This window comes from Papaver somniferum, chromosome 7 (genome assembly GCF_003573695.1).
Source record: "Papaver somniferum cultivar HN1 chromosome 7, ASM357369v1, whole genome shotgun sequence".
NCBI lineage: Eukaryota > Viridiplantae > Streptophyta > Magnoliopsida > Ranunculales > Papaveraceae > Papaver > Papaver somniferum.
This window is the reverse complement of record NC_039364.1, coordinates 103752610-103773746: the sequence shown is the minus strand read 5'-3', so window position 1 is coordinate 103773746 and position 21137 is coordinate 103752610. Positions and strand designations below refer to the sequence as shown.

Genomic DNA, 21137 nt, shown 5'->3' with positions numbered 1-21137 from the left:
TTGTATAGTCGCTAAATAAAATTTGGAACAAAAAAAAAATTGTCGTCTAATCATCGTCGTGGAAACTTTTTATGGTCGCAAGAGATAATTTTGGTGACACCAAATTTTATTTCGTTGAATGTCTTTCAATGATTGTCGTAAATTGTCTTCAAAGTACAAAATTGACGTCGAATGATTAGGTCATTAAATTTAATTCTGGCGATAAAAGATTTTTCTCATTAAATATTTTCATGACAATTTAGGTTTGTCTCAATAGTAAGTTCCAGCGACAAAGTGCTTTTTTTTTAAATCATACTTTACCAACAAGTGTTTTTGTCTCCAAGAAGAGCTTTGGATGATCGTCACCGCCATCTTTTTTTTGAAAATCCTAAAATTTAATTAAATATAAAAAAGAAATCCTAATTTTTTTTTACATATAAAGGGCAACCCAAAAACGATAAAAATTTAGAGGGAGTGCGTGGACTACCTGCGCGAGGCGCACATGAGACATGAGGAGTCCCAGCTTGCAAGACCCACTGAAACTATCTCCTTCCCGTTAAGTGGAGCACCTGTTTCCATATATAAAGGTAGTTCTGTGACAAGAAAATGGGCATTTAGTAACAAATATTTTTGTCACAGAACTACCTTGTTTAGTCGCCAAATAAAATTTGGAACAAAAAAAAGTTTGTCGTCTAATCATGGTGACACCAAATTTTATGTCGTTGAATATGTCTTTCAATGACTGCCGTAAATTGTCTTCAAAGTACAAGGTTTGTCTCAATAATAAGTTCCAGCGACAATACTTTTTCTTTAAATCATACTTTACCAACAAGTGTTTTTGTCTCCAAAGAGAACTTTGGATGATCGTCACCGCCATCTTTAAAAAGGGTTTTTGAGACAAATAATTCAGCTACTAATAATGAGTCTTAATGACAAGGAAAACTGGTATCCAAATAGGTTTTATCGACTAATGTATTTGTCCTGCAAAGATAAATTGTGTAGACAAAAAAAATTGGTCTCGAAATAAAAAGAAATAGTAACGATAAATATTGTGCCAATTTCCTTTCTTTAGAGTCTGCTATATTTGTCGTTAATAAAACTTTCATAAACAGATTTGGTTTGTGCATAAAGAAAAGTTTTTAAGGATGAAATATGTAGTCTTTGAAACTATCCTCAGGGGACGATAATATCTGTCATTGAAAAATTATGGTAACTAATATATTTGCCTTTGACAAAAAGGAAAGGCAAACAAATTTTTTTTCGTCTCCAAATAAATTTTTTTGGCGAGGAAAGAATTTTGTTTTAATTTTTATTTCGAGCCTAGTAGATTTTCTATTACAAAATGATAAACCTGACCAATTCTTTTTTACATTCATCATATAAAATATGAAAATAATATTAGAACGGAAAACCATTTAGAAAAAATATTATACCAACAACTTGAGCAGTAACGACACTCATGGCTGCTAATTGAACTATTCAAAAGACAACCCTTCTGAAATACTAAAAAAAACTAAAGAAAGCTAATACTAAAGTTATTAAAAACAATGAGCAACATAAAACTAAGCACCAAACAGCTTCTGGATCTTCATTGGTCGGAGCAACAACTGGATCAAGAACCATATTGAGTGCATGTTGTCTGAAAGTTGCATTAACTCCCTTAGTTTGTTACATTTTCTCTATATATAGCTTGATTCTGTCATCCCGTACCATATTCCCTTGAAGCCTTTGCCGTCCCTTGAACTTGAAAATGAATCCCTTGAGGCCTTAAAATTCTCGATACGATTATTGCGTTTCCAAAATTTAAGAAAAGCATTGAAGTTAGTACCTGCAAAAGGATTAAAATATATACATCACCTGTTTCTTCGAAAGTACAGTAACTAGTTACGTCACCTTAATATTCTCTATACTCTCCATAACAAAGAGGTCACAGAAAAACTTGACCTATTTGCAGGTGAGATGTTCCTAAAAGGATTTCCACGGCTTCTTCAATAGTTGCATAGTTTCTAAAATGCATCAACATCTCATGCTTGAAATTGGCATATCCCTTTGACATACTATAATTCAGATATCTCTCAACAGATGGTCTGGTGGTGTCTAACATGAAATTATCCTACAACATCATGTCAAATAAGAGTTGAGAATCAAATATTTATTTCAAACGTCAATCAAGAAAGACCATAGAGATAATTTTGCATTTTTTGGGGATACCTTTAATTGTTCGATTAACATCTCCCTGTCTTGGAGAGGAATTTTTGTCCATGACTTGTATCCCAAAGGAGCGAAAGCATGAAGAACAGTATCACATTCACCATCCAAATGACATCCATGTTCTTTACAAGTACACCAGATTGTTCATTAACGATAATTGGCATCCTCCCATTCTGAGCCACTCGTTCCTCCAGTCGTATGCTACGTAGTTGTCCCCGGAAAATGGGATCTCCAAGTCTTAGTCCTTTTGTAAAATGAACAGCAAAATAGTGAATATTCGGTAGCAGTGATTGTTTGCAGAAAATTGACCGTAAGTCTTTAAAAATTAGAAGTAATTTGCAATACCGATGTTTGAAGCAGCCAAATGATCCATAGGGGTAGCAGGATATGCCAAACCTAGATATTAACATAAAGTCCAATATTAGAACCCATAAAAATAAATAAAATTATGATGGGATCATGACACACACACACCACAATCAACATACAGTAGTAAAAATACTTAGAAAGTAATGTTGAATCAGATCCCACTTGAACACAAATTACCTAAACGCTTCTGCACCTGCATATGTCCATTCCAGTTTCAATTATAATCAAATCCCCATGTGAAGCAAAAGTTATCAGTCTAACAGATCAAAAACACACGCAAAGAAGACTAGTAATCTTTAAAATTAAAAACATGAATGAAGCAGCAGAACAGTCAAAAGATTATGAAATCCAATAATTGGAAGAAAAAGAATTAACATCTGCACATAATAAACCCAATAATTTGACAAAATTGAATCTACACCTAAAAAATTGAAAACCATTGAAACTGATAAAACTCTTAATTAGGTTTTTGCATCATATCTTTGCTCATAGCAATAATATCTTAACCTATAGCCTAAGCTGCGTAAAAATTATAATCAAATCAGAGGTATTTTGAAGTAGAAAGTGATCAAAAGAAATGAATCGAACTTCAAGATTGTTGTTAAACCAAAAAAAAAGTTAATTAAATTAGGGTTTTGATTATGATGCCATACCTTCGGTTCGGGATGATGCGTAGAACTTTGTGAGCAACTCAGGATGTTAACAACTCCATTTATAGCGTTTAAGCGGAAGACCTAGAGGGACAAATCACACCCAATTTTTGGTTCTCTTTTGCTTTCTCTCGGCTTCCCTCCCAGAAAATCTAAATAACATATAGATCCATTAAAATCGGCCACTCTAATATGGTTATAACCAATGTAGTTAATATCGGATATCGGTTCATCTCGGCCAGGACCGATACACTGGTACGATTTTATATCGGGGATATTATCATTGAAATATCGGTATAATATCGGTTCTAGATTTAGAGACTATAATTTTATATTAAACATTTTTTCCACACATTTTCGGATAAGATATAATAGATAACATCAATTTTATCATAAAAAACAAAAGAGTAACTTTAGTAACTTGCTTCGAGAGCTACATGCACCTCTACTACTACCTGGAAGACTTTCTTCGCCAAAATTACCCTTAAACTTTATAGAAAACGACCAATACCGTCTCATATCGGGAAATGTAGAAAAATTTCATATCGACCGATACAACCGATATTTGACCGAAACGGCCGATATTATCGGGCGAATATCGTATCCCCGATATCTTTCTTATCGTATCGTTCTGGGCCGATATCCGAAATATCCCAGATATATCGGCCGATATGGCCGATATTGACTACATTGGTTATAACTGAATAGTTTTCTTCTGGAGTATTCTTTTACTATTTATTTTTATTCGAAATTTTTTCTATTTCGTTAAATATAAAACAAAAAAATCCTAAAAAAATTTTTGAGTTGGGGGGTCCTCCAATCAAGTTTATCCGGATATTGTTCTAGAAACTCAAGTTCCAGGATCCTCTAATCAAGTTCCTCCTCAACCATCTAATATTATATGGAATGGACAGTAGCTTATGGACCTAATGAATTACAGCAAGCGGTCAAATTGGATATTATTTGTAGACTTGGTGCCTTTAAAAATGAACGTCATTTTGTAGATATTTTTTTTGTTAAAAAATGAATGTTATTTTGGTCACTGGCTAGTTTAAAAAAAGAATGTTATTTTGGATTTACATATTATTTTTGATTAAGTGATATGTTATTTTGTTTATTTACATGTTAATTTGGCGACGTTTTCGTGGTCCTAATTGGCTTTAAATTTTTTGTGGGTACAATGAGTGACACGGAATCGGATGAAATGCCATTTCTAGACGCCGGAGAAGGAGACGAACTAATGGGGCGATGGTTGTGAGGATGTTATTGTGGCAACAATCAATTGCTCTCATGGCTCAACAACCCGAACCGGTTGAGGTAAGAAGAAGACGTTCTGCTATTAGGAATAGGGTTCTTCATGATGCTATTATGATGTGTGATTATTTTACCGGTGGTAAACTCACTTATTCGGAAAAGAATTTTCATGACCGTTTACGTATGAGAAGATAATTGTTTCTTAAGATTAAAGATGATTTGTGTGAAATGGACACACAGTGGCCTCAAGGAATAGATGCACTAGGAATCCGGGTCATTCTCCACATATGAAAACTCTAGCTTGTCTTAGATTACTTGCTACGGGGCAGTCGGCCGACTCCATAGATGATTATGTGAGAATGGGTAAAACAACGCTATATATGTACTTGAAGAGATTTGTTAGGAACATAGTTAGGCGTTATAGTGGGGAGTACTTGCTGATTAAAGATTTTCTGGGGTTGTAGTAATGAAGGTTCGAACTCTAAGACTTGTGAAGGTGAAGGATTTTTAGATTTATAAAAAATAGATAAATATATACAATAAAATATTAACAATGGTGAGAGGTAATAGGACTAATGATTCGGCCAATCTTCATAAAATAGGGCTCAATGAATTATTCTCGACAATAATCGCTCAAAACATAAGTTATATGGACTCTTATTTTGCCAAAGTAGATTCTCAAAAAATTGATTGTAAATGTTAAGCATGGAACATCAAATCACCTAAGATAAGCATGACCCATCTAATCAAATAACACCAAATTTAATCAAATCATATTTCAATTAATTTTTAATGCAAAAGTCTTAAAAAGAATTAATTAAATTACCCATGTATGAAGCTCGGCCTCCTCCGTCGTCCCAGTGTTTGGGTTTAACTCATCATAGTAAAAATGCTCTCAAAATAATTTATTATGGCTCAAAAATGGTTTACAAATGATGAGAAGAAGAGAAAATGGTGTAAAACTGTAATCTGCGACGCGCAAAAAGCGTCACGGAATGAACGATAAAATACAAGTGCTGCTGCTGTTTAGACTGCGCTGCGACCCACGGACTGCGTCTTAGATACTGTTCATAAACGACTGTCCTTGCGAGTCCGTTCTTCGTGTTCTTGGTGTGCTTCATCAGCAGCAGCAGCAGCAACAGAGTTTCATCAACTCTTGATTTCTGCTTCTCTGGACCTCCTCTTGACCCCCAAACTCTCGACACCCTCTCTAGTAGACCCAAAGAGCCTATTTATAGTGTTTTAGGACCAAAAATCCCAACATTACTTGCGTATATTCTCCATTTAATCCGATTATTCTCCGTTGCCAATAATAACGATAATTTCCAAAATTAACTCTGTCACACGTTAGAATTGGTTCTGCACACTCCAATTCAGCTCTCCCACGCCTAGTAAGTCGTCGAACGTCCCTTAATCACTTCCATGCATAGCCAAAACACACACAACAACGTGTACAGGGTGTGTTCAGTCCGTGTAGCTCTGTTTTGAGCTCGAGAATCAAATCGATATTTCCAGCCAATTTCGATAAAATTCGACACCCAAACTATCTTCCTTAGGCTAAATCATAACTTCCTACCAAGTTTGAGCGATTGAATCGCACTCTAACCCATTCATTTTGACGATCACAATTCTGCCAGTTGAAAACTTCATTTCCCGCCAAAACACAAATTCAAATTGTTGAAGAAGGTGCCCCTTATCCAGAGTGTTGGGGTGCGAATAGTAATTTGGGTGGAAATAGTAATTTTTGGGGTGGAAATGGTAATTTTTCTGGGATCCTCCGGCACATTTATGGGATGTTTCCGGTGCATTTCTAGGGTGCCTTACGTAATTTTCTCTGGGGTGTAAAACACTACTTTTCGAGCTCATTTCGCCGCAAAGGATTATTTCTCTAAAAACATCTACAAAAACACAAAATAACACAATAAGTACTTAATCGAGTCTAACAATACAGAATATTGAGAACAAAATAGACACATAAATGCGTCTATCAAATACCCCCAAACTTATTATTTGCTAGTCCTCGAGCAAAACTAATAAAAAATAAATAAAACCGAGTTAATCTCGGGAGGGTTTACCAGAGGTGTGCCCACAAAAACCATTACTCCAGACCCTAGCTATCTACGCAGAACCTTGGAAGGCACTAAAGAATCTCCTTGGTTGGCATACTTATTGACTATAGCAGGAAGTACCCTGATGCAAAATTCCAATTGCTGTACACGAGTTTGCGCTCAAGCATACTAAAATTCATATAAAGTGACAGAGCTCTACTCAGATAGTTGCACTATGGACATCATATTCGGAGTCAAACTAATCATATGGATAGAAAAAGGAGATGGAAATAGAAAAATGTAGATGGTTTTGATGTTAACCAAATGATCGATGTTTCACATATCTGTCTGAAGGCCACTGCCAGAATGAACCTATCCTAATGGACTGAGATACCGGTCTGACTAATATCAACACAACTGGCATATACAAGGGAACCAGTGGTCAATAACTTAAATCTAGATCAACAAACTGGAAAATACAAGGGAACCAGCAGTTGACTACACAGAACAATAACCATTTTTTTTAACGGCATGAGTAGATCTTTTGGATCCAAGCGCATGCTTCTTTTCAGCATATTACACGATAGTTCCCACGGGTCCTGCATTCCACACTTGCTTAGGCGACGGAAACAGGGAGAACACACGCATATTGCTATCCAAGTGTTAATATTTATTCTGATTGGTCTAATTGGTCCGGTCTCAACTTTTTTTTTTTTCATATAGTAACTCAATCACTCTAATTCACCCTGGCAGTGGTAACAACTTGAATCGTGTGCCCCACCTAATCACTTAGAGAAACATAGTTTAAAATGGTAAAATAAAAATAGAAAAGTGAAAAGGACTCAACGAAATATGGTGAAACTATCATGTTATTTCTAACACCTGAGCTCTGTGCTTTTATGAATAGACTCTTTAGATGTTTCCATCTATTCAGATTGGTTTCTCAACTCCTACGATCAAAATGCTTCCATCCACTTAGATTAGTTAGTGCAATCCTAAATAGGCATAAATTTCTAAGCTCTGGAGTTTATTTATTGCAACTAAAAAGTTTCTCCCATACCCCCAAACTTAAATCTAACATTGTCCTCAATGTTCTAAAGATGAAATTAAAAGCATGAACAAGGAGAAACGGTTACTATTTGAAGCAAAAGAGTTAAGGAAAGATATTACCTGGTTGCATGAGTTTGGGTTACCTCCCAAGAAGTGCTAAGTTTAAAGTCTTCAGCCAGACTTAGAAAAGGATTGGTCAACTCGAACCATAAAGTAACAGTCGAAATAACTGTGGGTCTTCAAAACCAAAAAGAGCTGACCATAGGAAACTGCAGTGAACCAAGAAAATGGACAAGAAAAGCATGCCCTTACCTAGTTTCCTGAAAACTATCGCTAATTGCGGTACAAGTTCAGGTTCTATGAAAGGGTCTAAATAGAATATTTTCATTGGCTGCGTTTCTTCATAGATGGGATCCGAATCACTAGGTCTTAGAGTCTGTAAAAACTCAAATACGAACTTAGAATCACGAAGTAATAACCAAAATAATTGCGGATCCTCTAAGTCAATCAGATATGACTTACATAGTTGACCACAGTGAAAGTAGTGGTCATTCTTAGGAAAATGTGTCGATTCTATTAACCTAAAGTACTTAGGGTTAGTCTCAGAACTTAAAATTCGACTCATTTGAAACGTTCCCACAGTTGGAAAAAAACTATTTGGTGGGAAAACAAATTCAATCTGGGTATCATAGCCTGGGAAAACCACATCAACCAGAGGATGGGTTTCTAATAACTGAGCTTCTTTCTGGACATCATTAGGTTCGGGAAAACGTGTATGAAGATAATCTTGTAAGATGGTTGAGGCACAAATGTCAAGTCCTACAGGAAGGTACTTAAGAGTTAAAGCACACGGAGAATGATAATCACCCCCAAACTTAGAGTTTTCTATGTCTCTAGAAAGACTAGTCACAACTTCCCTAATTTCTAGGTCATCAGATTCCTGGAAATGGTCAATAGATTCTTCTAAGTTGGGTTCATCCTCACTCATTTCTAAGAGTTTATCATCTTCTAAGACTAGTGTTTCTAAATCGCTAGATTCTAAAACAGTATTCTCAGGGTAGACTCTTTCCTCTAAACCATCATCGGTTTCGTAATCATCGTCTAAAACGGGGGTATTTCTAGTCAAATCCTCGTCCTTTTGAATAGGTAAATAATTATTAAAATTATTTGGATTTGAACTAGAAATATCATTATAATCATCATCACCATCCTCCTCCTCATCATCATCACAATATAATTTTTGATATTCACGAATTCTCAAGCTTTGTTCCCAACTACATGGTCTATGTTTATAATATTTCTCATAGATCGTTAGAGGTGATTCCTCAATAAAAGTTGGAGTATCCATATATCGCTGCCCACCCATATATTCACCAAGAGTCATTTCCGAAGACGTCTCTTGATAACGAGAATTTCTAGACATATATTCTCGTAACGTCATCTCAGGTGGAATCTCCTGAAAAGGATTCATCACCGAGGAAACACAAACTACAGAGAAATTCTACACAATCACAAACAAGGCCGACTCGACTCCACCAAAGCAAACCTAAAGAATTCTAGCAAACAAAAAGCATGATGGCTCCACTTAAATTGTTTTCTAGACCAGCTTCTATTCCTTCGAAAAGGAATTCGTTACAATTTGAGCACACCCCTCTGGAATCAATCCGAGCTAATGTAAGTTGAATCGAGGCGAGGGAAGCTTAGTAGAGCTTTGATACACAAGGCCTCACCGCATTAGAAGGAGGCGCAGTCACGCATTCAACTCACAGAAACCATCATGAACTTTGAAGTGTTCTTAAAAGAGGAACCAATATTTTTCGAACGAGTTTCCTATTAAGCTCGTTACCCTATCAGTCTCGTTCTATTCCAAATTTTAAAGCTTGGGTTCGCGTTAGGTTTCGTTTTCCTAAGGCGGGCAAGAAGGGAGCGGTGATGAAATCCGAACACTTATCTTGTATTGGCCAGGCCTTGCCCTTTACTAGGAATTTAAAAACAGTGTAAATTCGTCCTCAATCAATGAATCACCATAAGGGATACAGTAACTCGCTTACAGGAGATTCGCGAGTGTTTCGATTGGACTTACCTCCCGTACCAGACGGGGGATGAACCGTTGTCGTCGACTCGGGCCACGACTCCTATGCCGTGTGCGAACCCGAGGGGCTGAGGTGATATTGTAATAACCGTCCTTCCCTGCACACAGTTTGTATTTAAGGGTACCCTTCCGTAGGGTTTAAAAATTAAATTCCAAATGTCCAGTCCAATTTAAAGTTCAAAAAGAAAAAAAAAAATTACAGTTTTCCTCACATACTCAAAAAGAATTAAAAATTAAATCCTAAAATTGTCCTCTTTTCTTCTCTTTTCGCTTTAAACTTTTTCCTCTCCAAGTCCTTAGTTTTCACTTTGAACCTGCAAAATAAAGACAAAAAGAAACGTAAAAAGGAACAAACAATTCTAAAAAAAAATAAAATAATAATAAACCTAAAAAAAAAAAATTCTACTTAAGCACAGGTCCGCGTCGGCGGCGCCAAAATGATTAAAGATTTTCTGGGGTTGTAGTAATGAAGGTTCGAACTCTAAGACTTGTGAAGGTGAAGTATTTTTAGATTTTTAACAATGGTGAGAGGTACTGGGACTAATGATTCGGCCAATCTTCATAAAATAGGGCTCAATGAATTATTCTCGACAATAATCGCTCAAAACATAAGTTATATGGACTCTTATTTTGCCAAAGTAGATTCTCAAAAAATTGATTGTAAATGTTAAGCATGGAACATCAAATCACCTAAGCTAAGCATGACCCATCTAATCAAATAACACCCAATTTAATCAAATCATATTTCAATTAATTTTTAATGCAAAAGTCTTAAAAAGAATTAATTAAATTACCCATGTATGAAGCTCGGCCTCCTCCGTCGTCCCAGTGTTTGGGTTTAACTCATCATAGTAAAAATGCTCTCAAAATAATTTAATATGGCTCAAAAATGGTTTTCAAATGATGAGAAGAATAGAAAATGGTGTAAAACTGTAATCTGCGACGCACAAAAAGCGTCACAGAATGAACGATAAAAGACAAGTGATGCTGCTATTTAGACTGCGCTGCGACCCACGGACTGCGTCTTAGATACTGTTCATAAACGACTGTCCTTGCGAGTCCGTTCTTGGTGTTCTTCATCATCATCAGCAGCAGCAACAGAGTTTCATCAACTCTTGATTTCTGCTTCTCTGGACCTCCTCTTGACCCCCAAACTCTCGACACCCTCTCTAGTAGACCCAAAGAGCCTATTTATAGTGTTTTAGGACAAAAAATCCCAACATTACTTGCGTATATTCTCCATTCAATCCGATTATTCTCCGCTGCCAATAATAACGATAATTTCCAAAATTAACTCTGTCACACGTTAGAATTGGTTCTGCACACTCCAATTCAGCTCTCCCACGCCTAGTAAGTCGTCGAACGTCCCTTAATCACTTCCATGCATAGCCAAAACACACACAACAGCGTGTACAGGGTGTGTTCAGTCCGTGTAGCTCTGTTTTGAGCTCGAGAATCAAATCGATATTTCCAGCCAATTCCGATCAAATTCGACACCCAAACTATCTTCCTTAGGCTAAATCATAACTTCCTACCAAGTTTGAGCGATTGAATCGCACTCTAACCCATTCATTTTGACGATCACAATTCTGCCAGTTGAAAACTTCATTTCCCGCCAAAACACAAATTCAAATTGTTGAAGAAGGTGCCCCTTATCCAGAGTGTTGGGGTGTGAATAGTAATTTGGGTGGAAATAGTAATTTTGGGGTGGAAATGGTAATTTTTCTGGGATCCTTCGGTGCATTTCTGGGGTGCCTTTCGTAATTTTCTCCGGGGTGTAAAACACTACTTTTCGAGCTCATTTCGCCGCAAAGGGTTGTTCTCTAAAAACATATACAAAAACACAAAATAACACAATAAGTACTTAATCGAGTCTAACAATACAGAATATTGAGAACAAAATAGACACATAAATGCGTCTATCACTTGCGCATCCCAAACCAAGATGACATTAATCGCATTTTAGCTGAGAATAAATCAAGGTGTTTTCCGGGCATGCTTGGGAGTGTAGATTGCATGCATTGGCCTTGAAAGAATGGTCCTTCGTCTCGGGCAGTATATTATGCATCTTATAAAGGTGAACCGACGACAGTGTTGGAGAGGGTTGCTACTTATGATATGTGGTTTTGGCATGCATATTTTGGGAGTCCCGGATCAAATAATGATCTTAATGTACTTAACACATCTCCATTGTTCGATGGCATCTTCGATGAACTGGCTCCAAAAGTTGATTTTCAAGCAGGTGGTGGAAGATTTGATATGGGTTACTACTTGGCCGATGGGATATATCCTAAGTTATGCACTATTGTACAAGCTTATAAAAAACCAACAAACGAAAGACAAAGATTTTTTACCAAGATGCAAGAAGCGTGTCGGAAAGATGTTGAGCGTGCATTTGGGGTTCTACAAGCAAAATGGCATATAGTGAGAGGTCCGGTTGAATATTGGGATGAAGAAGACTTCAAATTCATAATGTTGGCTTGTGTGATATTGCATAACATGATAATTCAAAATGAGAGGCGAGATGGGGCATGGAGAAAATTTGGAGATGAAGACTATAGGGTTTACCGTGATATTGTACCTCGCGGAGCCGTTAACTATCATGAGTTAAAACACGAACCCTTGTATAATTATTTTCGACTAAGATTGACCAATCATGTTTGGGAGATATTTGGTAACGAACAAGCGGAGGAAGCACACTAAACGAATGAACCGTAAAGAACAAGGTAATTAAAGTTAGTTTCTTTTGGTTGTTTGGACAATGTGTTTATTTTGGTTAATTTGGATGACTAAATGACATTGCATAACATAGATACTTTTGGTAGTTTGGAGAAATACTTGTTATCTTAAATTTGTTCCATTAATTTTGAGTCCTACTGACTCATTCATGATAACAATCTTTTAATTGAAAGGAAACTACAGCTAGGGAAAAAATCGTAATTGAAAGGAGAATATAACTAAGAAAATAAAAATCATATTACCCATTACTCATCCTCACTACTTTCTTGCTCTATAAAGTTCCTTTTCTCTAGTATCTTGTTTTGTTTACGTTCAAGTCAAACTTGACCGACACTAGATAGCTTAGAAATATCCGCCATCATGATTTTTTCTACATGTGCCTTTTTCTTTTCCTTGATCATATTATCCCCTTTTAGTTGTTCTTACTCGTTCAAATAGCTTAACATTCTCTCATTGGTTTTATTAAAATTGGATTCAATGGAATCACCTGAAGTAGCACATTGATATTTTGCTTGTTTAAGAGATTGAAGAGCTTTCTTCCCGGGTACCCTTTTCTTTTTTACTTGAGCATCACTTGTGTTGCAATAGACTCTCGTCTCTTCCTCCCCGACACCGTCGGCACCATGGACACATTCGACACCAATATCATCAACAACTTGGACCACGGGTGGTGGGGGTAGCGGGGGTATATTGACATATTTGGTGTAATCATAACTGGGTTCACTCTTGTATATCTCGTAGCACTCATCAAGGATGAAGGGTCTCCCATGTATCTTGTGGAAATCACACCGACCACGTATCATCTACAATGTAAACTTATCATATTACTATTCATTTACAAACATATTGAGCAATACGTATGAAACAAAAATATTTACCGTGTGCTCGGCTCCGTAACCACTTATTCGTCCTCCTCAATATAGTTTTCCAAGAACGGCGACAAATAGCTTAATGTCTTTCTTTATCTGATATATTCGATTTTCTAAACTAGTTTTGTCTCTATCATTTGGGTTACCTTTCATTTTCTCGATATATAATGGAATAATTCGATCCCAATATTTGGTTTTTCCTTGATGCACACCAACACTACCATCACTCGTTATTGCTATATGTGCTTCGCAAAGAGCTACATCTTCATCCGTAGTAAATTTAATTTGTTGCTTCCTACGAGTTTTTTGAGCTTTTTGGGCTGAAGTAGTCGGTGTTGGTGAAGAAGACATGGATGGAGAGTGTTGAATCGAAAATAAGAAGAAAACTTCTAAACAAAAATGGAGTAGAACGAAGAAAAAAGAGTTGGAGTTGGAGTTGGAGTGGAATGAAGAGAAAAGAGTCGGAGGAGTTGGTTTTATAGGCTGAAATGTAGCCGTTGGGCAAAAGAAAATTCAAATATTCTTAAAAATCAATGAAACAGGGGACAGTCCCCCGTGAAGATAAGAAATAAAAATTAGACGGGAAACAGTCCCCGTCAAGCCATAAATTCTTTAATTAACGGGATACAGTCTCCCGGTTATTGTTCTTTTTCATGACGGGAAATAGTCCCCGTCAAGTGTTACACTCCCAACCACTCATCCATATAAACAAATGCATGAATGGGATTGGAAGAAAATGAGGCTACCATAAAAACATCAAATTTGGTCAAATTGGTAGTGCACTCTTTCAAATGAAAGAGTGACACTACCCATAGGATTTGCTCTTAGAGATGATCAAATCAAACCTAATCAAAATAGTGCAGCCACAAAACACACTAATGAACATGTTTAAAGTACATTTCCGAGATTCGTTAGAGATGATCAAACCTAATCAAAATAGTGCAGCCACAAAACAAAAGTATAAGTACCCTGTTCGAAGCACAGGTTTATCTAGTAAGATGGGGGAACGCAAATATAGTTTTTCTTTAATAAATGACTTAGTTCATACGCATGGGTGGAGCATTATCCGAGCATCCTGGATCTGTTAGATGTGTAGATCCTTAAGAGATCCTGAGACAGAGCCCTCGAAAGGTTTCCCATCGCCCAAAAGTTTCTCTAGTTCTGAAATAGAGATAAATAAGTATAAGCTCATTAATCCAATAAATAAAAGTTAAACCACTTGCCATGAGCGTGAGAACAATATAGAAACTCACTCTTTCGTTCTCCATATATTTCACCGTCTGCTCCATCGTCCTCATCAAAGCAACTCCGCCCTTTGTTAGAGGAAACATACCCGAGCTGGAAAGAACACACGGGACAGAAAAAACAAATAAGGGAAAAAACAGTATCATCATTAATTGGAGAACCAAGAATTTAGCAAATTAATTTTGGTTAAAATGTACACTTTTAGTCTCATTTCCCTAGATATAAATATGGATTTCAAACAAGTCTTTATACTAAAGTAAAATGATAAATTTTGGGTATTTCGGCCAGTTGTTACACGAATTAGATCACATACCTTGTTGAACAATTTTGAGGCAGGATTATTTTTCTTTGGCACCCTAACTAAAGACCAGATTGCTCTGTAAAAAGAGAGATTTTCCCAGGTCGAAAAATCAAAAATATGATCACTATAAGAGAAAATCGAACCCCAAATTCATATTAACGTAAAGCTATATTATTTACCCCATAGATTGGTGCAGACCATTAAGCTCTTCTATCAGCAATGTCGCCACGCCTTGTTTTCGATGTTCATCGTTAACATAAACTCCAATTATTGAACCACATTTACAAGTAACATCACCATCTTTAATCTCCTTCAAATTCCCTTTAACTACGAAGTACAAAGTTGCAGTGATATGTAAATAACGAGACCAAGAAAAGGATTAATCTAGAGATAAATAAATTATCATGGAAGAAACTCCTGTGCAGATAATATAGAATGCATTAGAATTGGTTTAGGGTATCAGCAGCACTCATTATGGCATGGTACTTTTATTGCTTCCTACATTGTTTCTTGTTTTTTATATGTACTCCTAACTTTAGTATATATCTAAGGCCTAAGAGTTCATCTCATTTGCTTTTGAGATAAGCTGAATATATTCAGTGCACAATTCTTAACACTATGTTTACCCCACAAATTGAAATTTGTGCCTTTCTAGATGCAAATTAAAAGGCAGGCTGAGAAGACATTAAAAGTTGGGTTCCCCATCAGCTGGCCGAGGTAGGCTCTACACCAAATATTTCTGTGCTGTAGTGGAAAAAGTTTCTAATAAACTGCAGTGTTGGAAAGCCGAATCCCTCACCTTTGCAAGTAAAGATGTGTTATTTAAGTCAGACTTAATTCCTTGCTTTAATCACCTAATTTTTGCTTTGAAAGTTCCTAGCTGCAGTATTTGTATATACCATGAGGAGAATAAGAGAGAATTCTACTTGGATTCTAATATCCATGCTATAAACTGGGGACATGTGTGCTCTCCTCACAACTAAGGTGGTTTGGGTCTTAAAGATTTTGAACCCATAATAGAGCTCTTTAAGCTAAAAGGGCCCGTAAGATTCCAAACAGCATGGATTCTGAATTATACAGGGTCTCAAGGCAAATAATTTCCGTAATATTTCTATTTGGCAACCTCAACCTACTCCCAAGTGTTCCAGAAGTCGGAGGAGTATTCAACGGGACAGAGGCCTTCTTAAAGAAAGAGCATCAAACTGAAAGCGGGATATGGTCTAGATATTAGGGGGGTGGCAGTACCCTTGGGAGGCATGAAGTACCCTTAGCCATTTATGACAATGTTGACCCTACTGGATTTACTGAGTTGAGAATCAGTGATATCATGAATCAAGCTATAACGGTGAATGGGGTATCTCTAATACCTCACCTGTTAATCTCTGCAAGACTAAACTACCATCAAGTCTATTCCCATTTAAATCTCTTTAAACTACAAAGGATTAGCTTGTCTGACAGTTGTTTGGTCCAGTTAGTTTCCTTCTAAACTGCTAGCTCATTAAAAAAAAAGAATATGGGAGAGTCGGAGGACTTACTATAACCCATTATGGTACCATCAGGACCTTCTGCAACAAAGCACGCAGTTTGATAGTTGCTTAGCGAATATAAGAAGTAGGATTGATCAGGATGCTGCAAGAGTTTATAAAGAAACGCAAATTATCAGATTAAGAACCACGGAACTGAAAAGACAGAATAGTACAAAGTTTAAGGCATACTATGGGGGTGCTTGCATCAAGGCCCATGGTTGAAATTTTCTGAATATCCGTGAAAGTGAATGGTCGAATTGACGTCATCTGCACATTGAAATCAATTGAAACCAGAAACTTGTAAAAACTGTAGCGAATATCACCGGAATGACAAACTAATCCAATATACAGATAACAAATCTATTTTTGCTAATGAAGGAAATACTGGATATTAAAGAATTGTTCTCTTAAATCTTCAAATATACATTAGATTTAATTAGGGTACTTTGATGGTTTTTCGTTTGTGGCAGATCTGCTGGCTGTCTTAGTGAATACAAGTTTTACCGAGACTAGAAAGAACGACGGTACATCACTAGATCTAACGACAGCTTGACTCAAGGTATGCAAACAGGCTAGTTCTCAATGTGTAGTGATGGTAGAACTGATCATTTGAAACTAAAGGATCCATACTAGTAGCTGGTAAGTATGCAAAAATCATTCCTACTATTTCTTAGCGATTTACAAGTCTAATTTTTATATCCATGACAGATCGAAACTAAAGGATATTAGGGCTTGTTATAAAGTTTATTACCTGATAATGTAGTGCTCCGAATATGCGTTAGGTAGGGGTAGGAGAAAGGAAAACCCTTCTGGATCTTATGATTAGAGAGATTAGGGAGAAAGAGAGAAAGGTTCAAAACATATGTATGAATTTGTTGTGAAGAAGTAAGATAAAGATCAGAAGGACATTGACCATTTAAGCTTTACATGGGAAAGAGAATGACAGAAAAAAGAAAAAAAAAAAAGAAAAACTGCCGTTTTAGGATAGTTTTGGGAGGGAAAAAACCAACTAAATTGATGCTTATTTTGGACCAGCGTCAAGTCAGTTGACTGATCAAAGATAGCCGTCATTTAAATAGATAGACTAGAAACTCAGCTAGATTAGAAACTCAGCCATTCAGGTCCTAGTTAGCGATTCGTCAAACGAATAATAGCCATTACGAATTTCCTAATGCCAAACAGGGTTTGTGAGTGAGAACTCACCCGATCGGGGGATATTGAAACTAATTGGGGGATATAAATTACTTCCTCCAATCAGTTATGTCTGCTAAGGGGTGATTTTTGGGTATGAAAAATACTAAAATACCCTTTGGTTAATTAAAAATTATTATGAAATGACTATAATACTCTTTCTACTAAAACTTAAAATCTAAAAGCCAAATCATTTATCCCCCATTCTCTCAAATCAGTTCCGGCACACTAGGGTTAGGTTTTGAAGAAAAAAAATTCTTCTATCTTCTTCTTCATCGTTCTTCATCCGTTCTTCGTCGACGATTAATCGTTGATTCAAAAATTTCTTCGTCGATTAACCTACCCGAATCATAACCATGCCTCCAAGAAAGAAATCAGATGCCCAATCGAAGTCAAAATCGGTTGCTCAAAAAAAATTAGAACAAAGGCTTGCTTTGATTGCTCAAGAGCAAGAAAAAGAAGAGGAAGCGAACTCGGACAATCAACCTCTCGTAAACATGGCTTCCGTGAGAAGGTAAGTGATTTTGAACTGTTTTAGAAGTGTTTGAATCGATTTATAGCAGTGGGTTTGGGTTAGAATCGTTCGTTATAATCGCGAACCCTAACTTAAACAGTTGAGTTTCAGTGAGTACCAACATTGATTTTAGTATGACTACAGTGCCGGTAATGGATTATGGCATTTAATTTAGAATGAAGGCAATGCCGGTATTTAGTTACGGCGTTGATTTGAGTATGAATACAATGTCGTTTTCAAACCCAGATTCACCTGAAACTGAATGTTCTGTACCGGCATTGAAATTAGGTTGAACACTATGTCGGTAGTATGTTACGACATTGGTTTACATTTATCCGATTATGCCGGTAGTGATCTTTTGGTATCCAGGAAACCCCTAGAATTTCTTACTAGTACTGGCATTGATTTTATGTTGCAATGTATGCCGGTACCTAGTTACGGCATTGAGTCGAATTTTTTCGTGTGTGCCGGTAGTGCTCTATTTGTATCCAGGAACAGCCTAGGGAGTACCGGAATTGTCGATAGTTGTTGTTAACTACCAGAATAGTGTACCGGCATGCTGTTTTTTCCAAATTACTATGCCGGTTTGTGTCATGGAATAGTTTGTTTTTCGTAAATCTATGCTGGTATTAAGAATGAAAGTGAATTGTCTTATATTCATTTCGTGTGTCTTTTGATATAGGGCTAGAGCCAAGGAAGCTAACAAAGGAAAAACTAAAGATGTTGTCATTAAGAGAAGAAGGAAGGACAGTCTTTATACTCCTCAGTCTCTGCCTCCTCGAGGGAAAGATCAAGGTCGCAAAAGGCGTTTGGAGGCTGATACAAGAAGGATAATTTGGGAGAGTGGTGGTGACCGTAGTCGACTTGTAATCCGTGAACCTGCTGGAACAGTTGAGGACGATGAGCAAGATGAAGAGGAAAGTGAGGAGGAAGATAATGAGGTTCATCCAAGTCAATTAGCAAGCCAAAGCGAAGTTGGTGGGCCAATTAAACAACCGACACAAGGCAAAGGCAATGACAAAGTAAAAGTTAAAGGTTCCCACCTTCCTCATGTTGATGACATGATACCTGGCCTTGCTCGTGGTAGAATTTGGGGTGAAGTTGACAATCATGTGGGCTCGTACTATCTATCAAACCTATGTAAGAATTTTTTATCTTGTGCATATGTATTCTTGTGTATTTATATAAAATCATTTAATCGTACTATCTCCTAATTGTAGGATCATAAGAAAGTTGTGCGTGTTTGCCGAAACCAAACCCATTCTCATTGGGATTTGTCTAAGGAATGTGAAAAGGTTCAAACATTAGTAAGAGATTCTGGTCTATATGCTTTGGTTGAAAATTATGTGAAGTGTGATTTTGTGACAGTAAATTGCTTAGTCGAAAGGTGTCATGGTGAAACTGATACCATGCACTTCGCGTTTGGGGAGATAACCTTGATCCACGATGATGTTCAGAACATTCTAGGCTTTAATGTTATCGGAAAATCAATTGCAGAAGGAGATAATTGTCCGGACCTAGAATGGTCGAAGTTGGACGCCCTGACAAACAAGTTGTTGGGTTGGGACTACAAAACTTCTGTGGAAAGCTTATATGTATTTAATTCTAGTAAGACAAATATAATCAAGCTGACACTGCTTAAGAAGAAGTTTGAAAAAACGCAGCAAAGAAGTTTGGAGGATGGATGGGACCCTGCACAAATTCGTTATACAGCCGTTGCGTACCTATTATTCATCTTGGGAACTATGGTATTCCCTGACACTAGTGGCAACAGGGTTAGTGCAAACCTCCTTAAATACTTGGACCCGTTGGAAGATGTCTATAACTATTCTTGGGACACCGTGGTAATGGCACATTTGATGGCGGAGATGAGAAGTGCCTCTAAGGCTGTTACATACCAATTTGTTGGGAATTTCACTCTGCTCCAGGTAATTTTATTTTTAAACTTATGTTCTTATGTATCACATATACCTTTATTATGAACTTAGAAACAACATTTACTGATTCTTATATGTATTATTCCACATTGGTATAGGTGTGGGCTTATGAACACTTCCCAACATTGTTCAAGGACAACCCTACTTGAAGATTATATACCTTTTTTAACTTGAGGCGCTTAGAGCTAAGAGATACCTGTTCAACAATACTCCGAAACCCGGTAACAATGGTCGACTGATAGATATGAGATTGGTTCTGGACGCGATGACTACCAAAGACGTTGTGTTCGAACCTTACAAGGAGACTAGAGAGAACCACCAAATTATGAGGTTTAATAACGTTGCATTCTATAATGGACCGTTGTTCCACCCAAAGGGATACGTTATGGCTGATACTCGACGTGTCATGCGGCAACTTGGATATAAGCAATTACCTTGTTTCATGACAGCCTCTACTGTAAGGTACGCTATTGACTTGGGTGAGTGCATTACAACTTCCACAAAGTTGAGGGTAGTGTATGATCCAGTTCCAGAACCAACATATTGGAGGGATAGGGAACCGAGTAATTTGGTAGATATTAGTAATTGGGAGCTTGTGAACAACGGTGATGCAGCTGATCCCAACTACATTGATAATTACCTGGAATGGTGACATCCTTTTGTCGTGCGCCCGGACGACGTCCAAGTTCCACCCCAGAAAAACCCTCCGGTTTCAACTCCTACAGAGGCACCACCTACAATGGCCCAACTTAATAAGACTCTTGGGTTGCTAGTAAGTATTGTTAATTCCTTAGCCGTTTAATGTAGACATAATCTTATATTAGCATATATATACTAATTATGTGTTGGATGTATGAAACTAGCGGCGTCGGCTTGGGAAGATGAAGAAGATGTTTGGTTGCAAGTACGAGGAAGGAGATATGCTATCCCTCGAAGAAATGAAGGAAGTCGAGGAAAATCTTGATAAAATTAAACACCCAAGTGAAAAAGCTTTGTTCAGGGAAATGAGGAAGGTGGCGGCCCACAAGAAGCAAAAGACCAAGTGATCAACTCTTTAGTTGTGTTTCTTTATTTCGATGGTGGTTTTCCACCGGTGATTGGAGATGGATCCAAAACATGTTCATTTGTTTTTGGATTCATTCTTTTCAGATCAGAATCCTGA

General features: G+C 37.1%; 2 protein-coding genes and 1 long non-coding RNA gene across 5 annotated transcripts; 1 reads left to right on the top strand and 2 right to left on the bottom strand.

Moving 5' to 3' along the window:
* Positions 1-1357: 1357 nt before the first annotated feature.
* On the bottom strand, positions 1358-3364 carry LOC113298023. Of its 3 annotated transcripts, XR_003333972.1 has the most exons (6): positions 3213-3364; positions 2737-2752; positions 2536-2586; positions 2191-2434; positions 1924-2092; positions 1358-1807 (listed from the first exon to the last, which is right to left on the bottom strand). It is a non-coding gene; the product is annotated as an uncharacterized LOC113298023 (long non-coding RNA). The 3 variants fall into 3 exon arrangements; XR_003333970.1 differs by having other exon boundaries at positions 1358-2092; XR_003333971.1 differs by lacking the exon at positions 2737-2752 and having other exon boundaries at positions 1358-2092.
* Positions 3365-11771: 8407 nt separating this feature from the next.
* Positions 11772-12356, top strand: LOC113295029 (protein ALP1-like). The gene has a single exon (XM_026543390.1). The coding sequence runs from the start codon at positions 11772-11774 to the stop codon at positions 12354-12356; it is 585 nt and encodes a 194-aa protein (XP_026399175.1).
* Positions 12357-14107: 1751 nt separating this feature from the next.
* LOC113292861 (N-terminal acetyltransferase B complex catalytic subunit NAA20-like) lies at positions 14108-17277 on the bottom strand. The gene is made up of 7 exons (XM_026541694.1): positions 17085-17277; positions 16523-16600; positions 16343-16436; positions 14987-15134; positions 14820-14883; positions 14515-14599; positions 14108-14422 (listed from the first exon to the last, which is right to left on the bottom strand). The coding sequence occupies exons 2-7, from the start codon at positions 16598-16600 to the stop codon at positions 14346-14348; spliced, it is 546 nt and encodes a 181-aa protein (XP_026397479.1). The 5' UTR covers positions 17085-17277; the 3' UTR covers positions 14108-14345.
* Positions 17278-21137: the final 3860 nt, after the last annotated feature.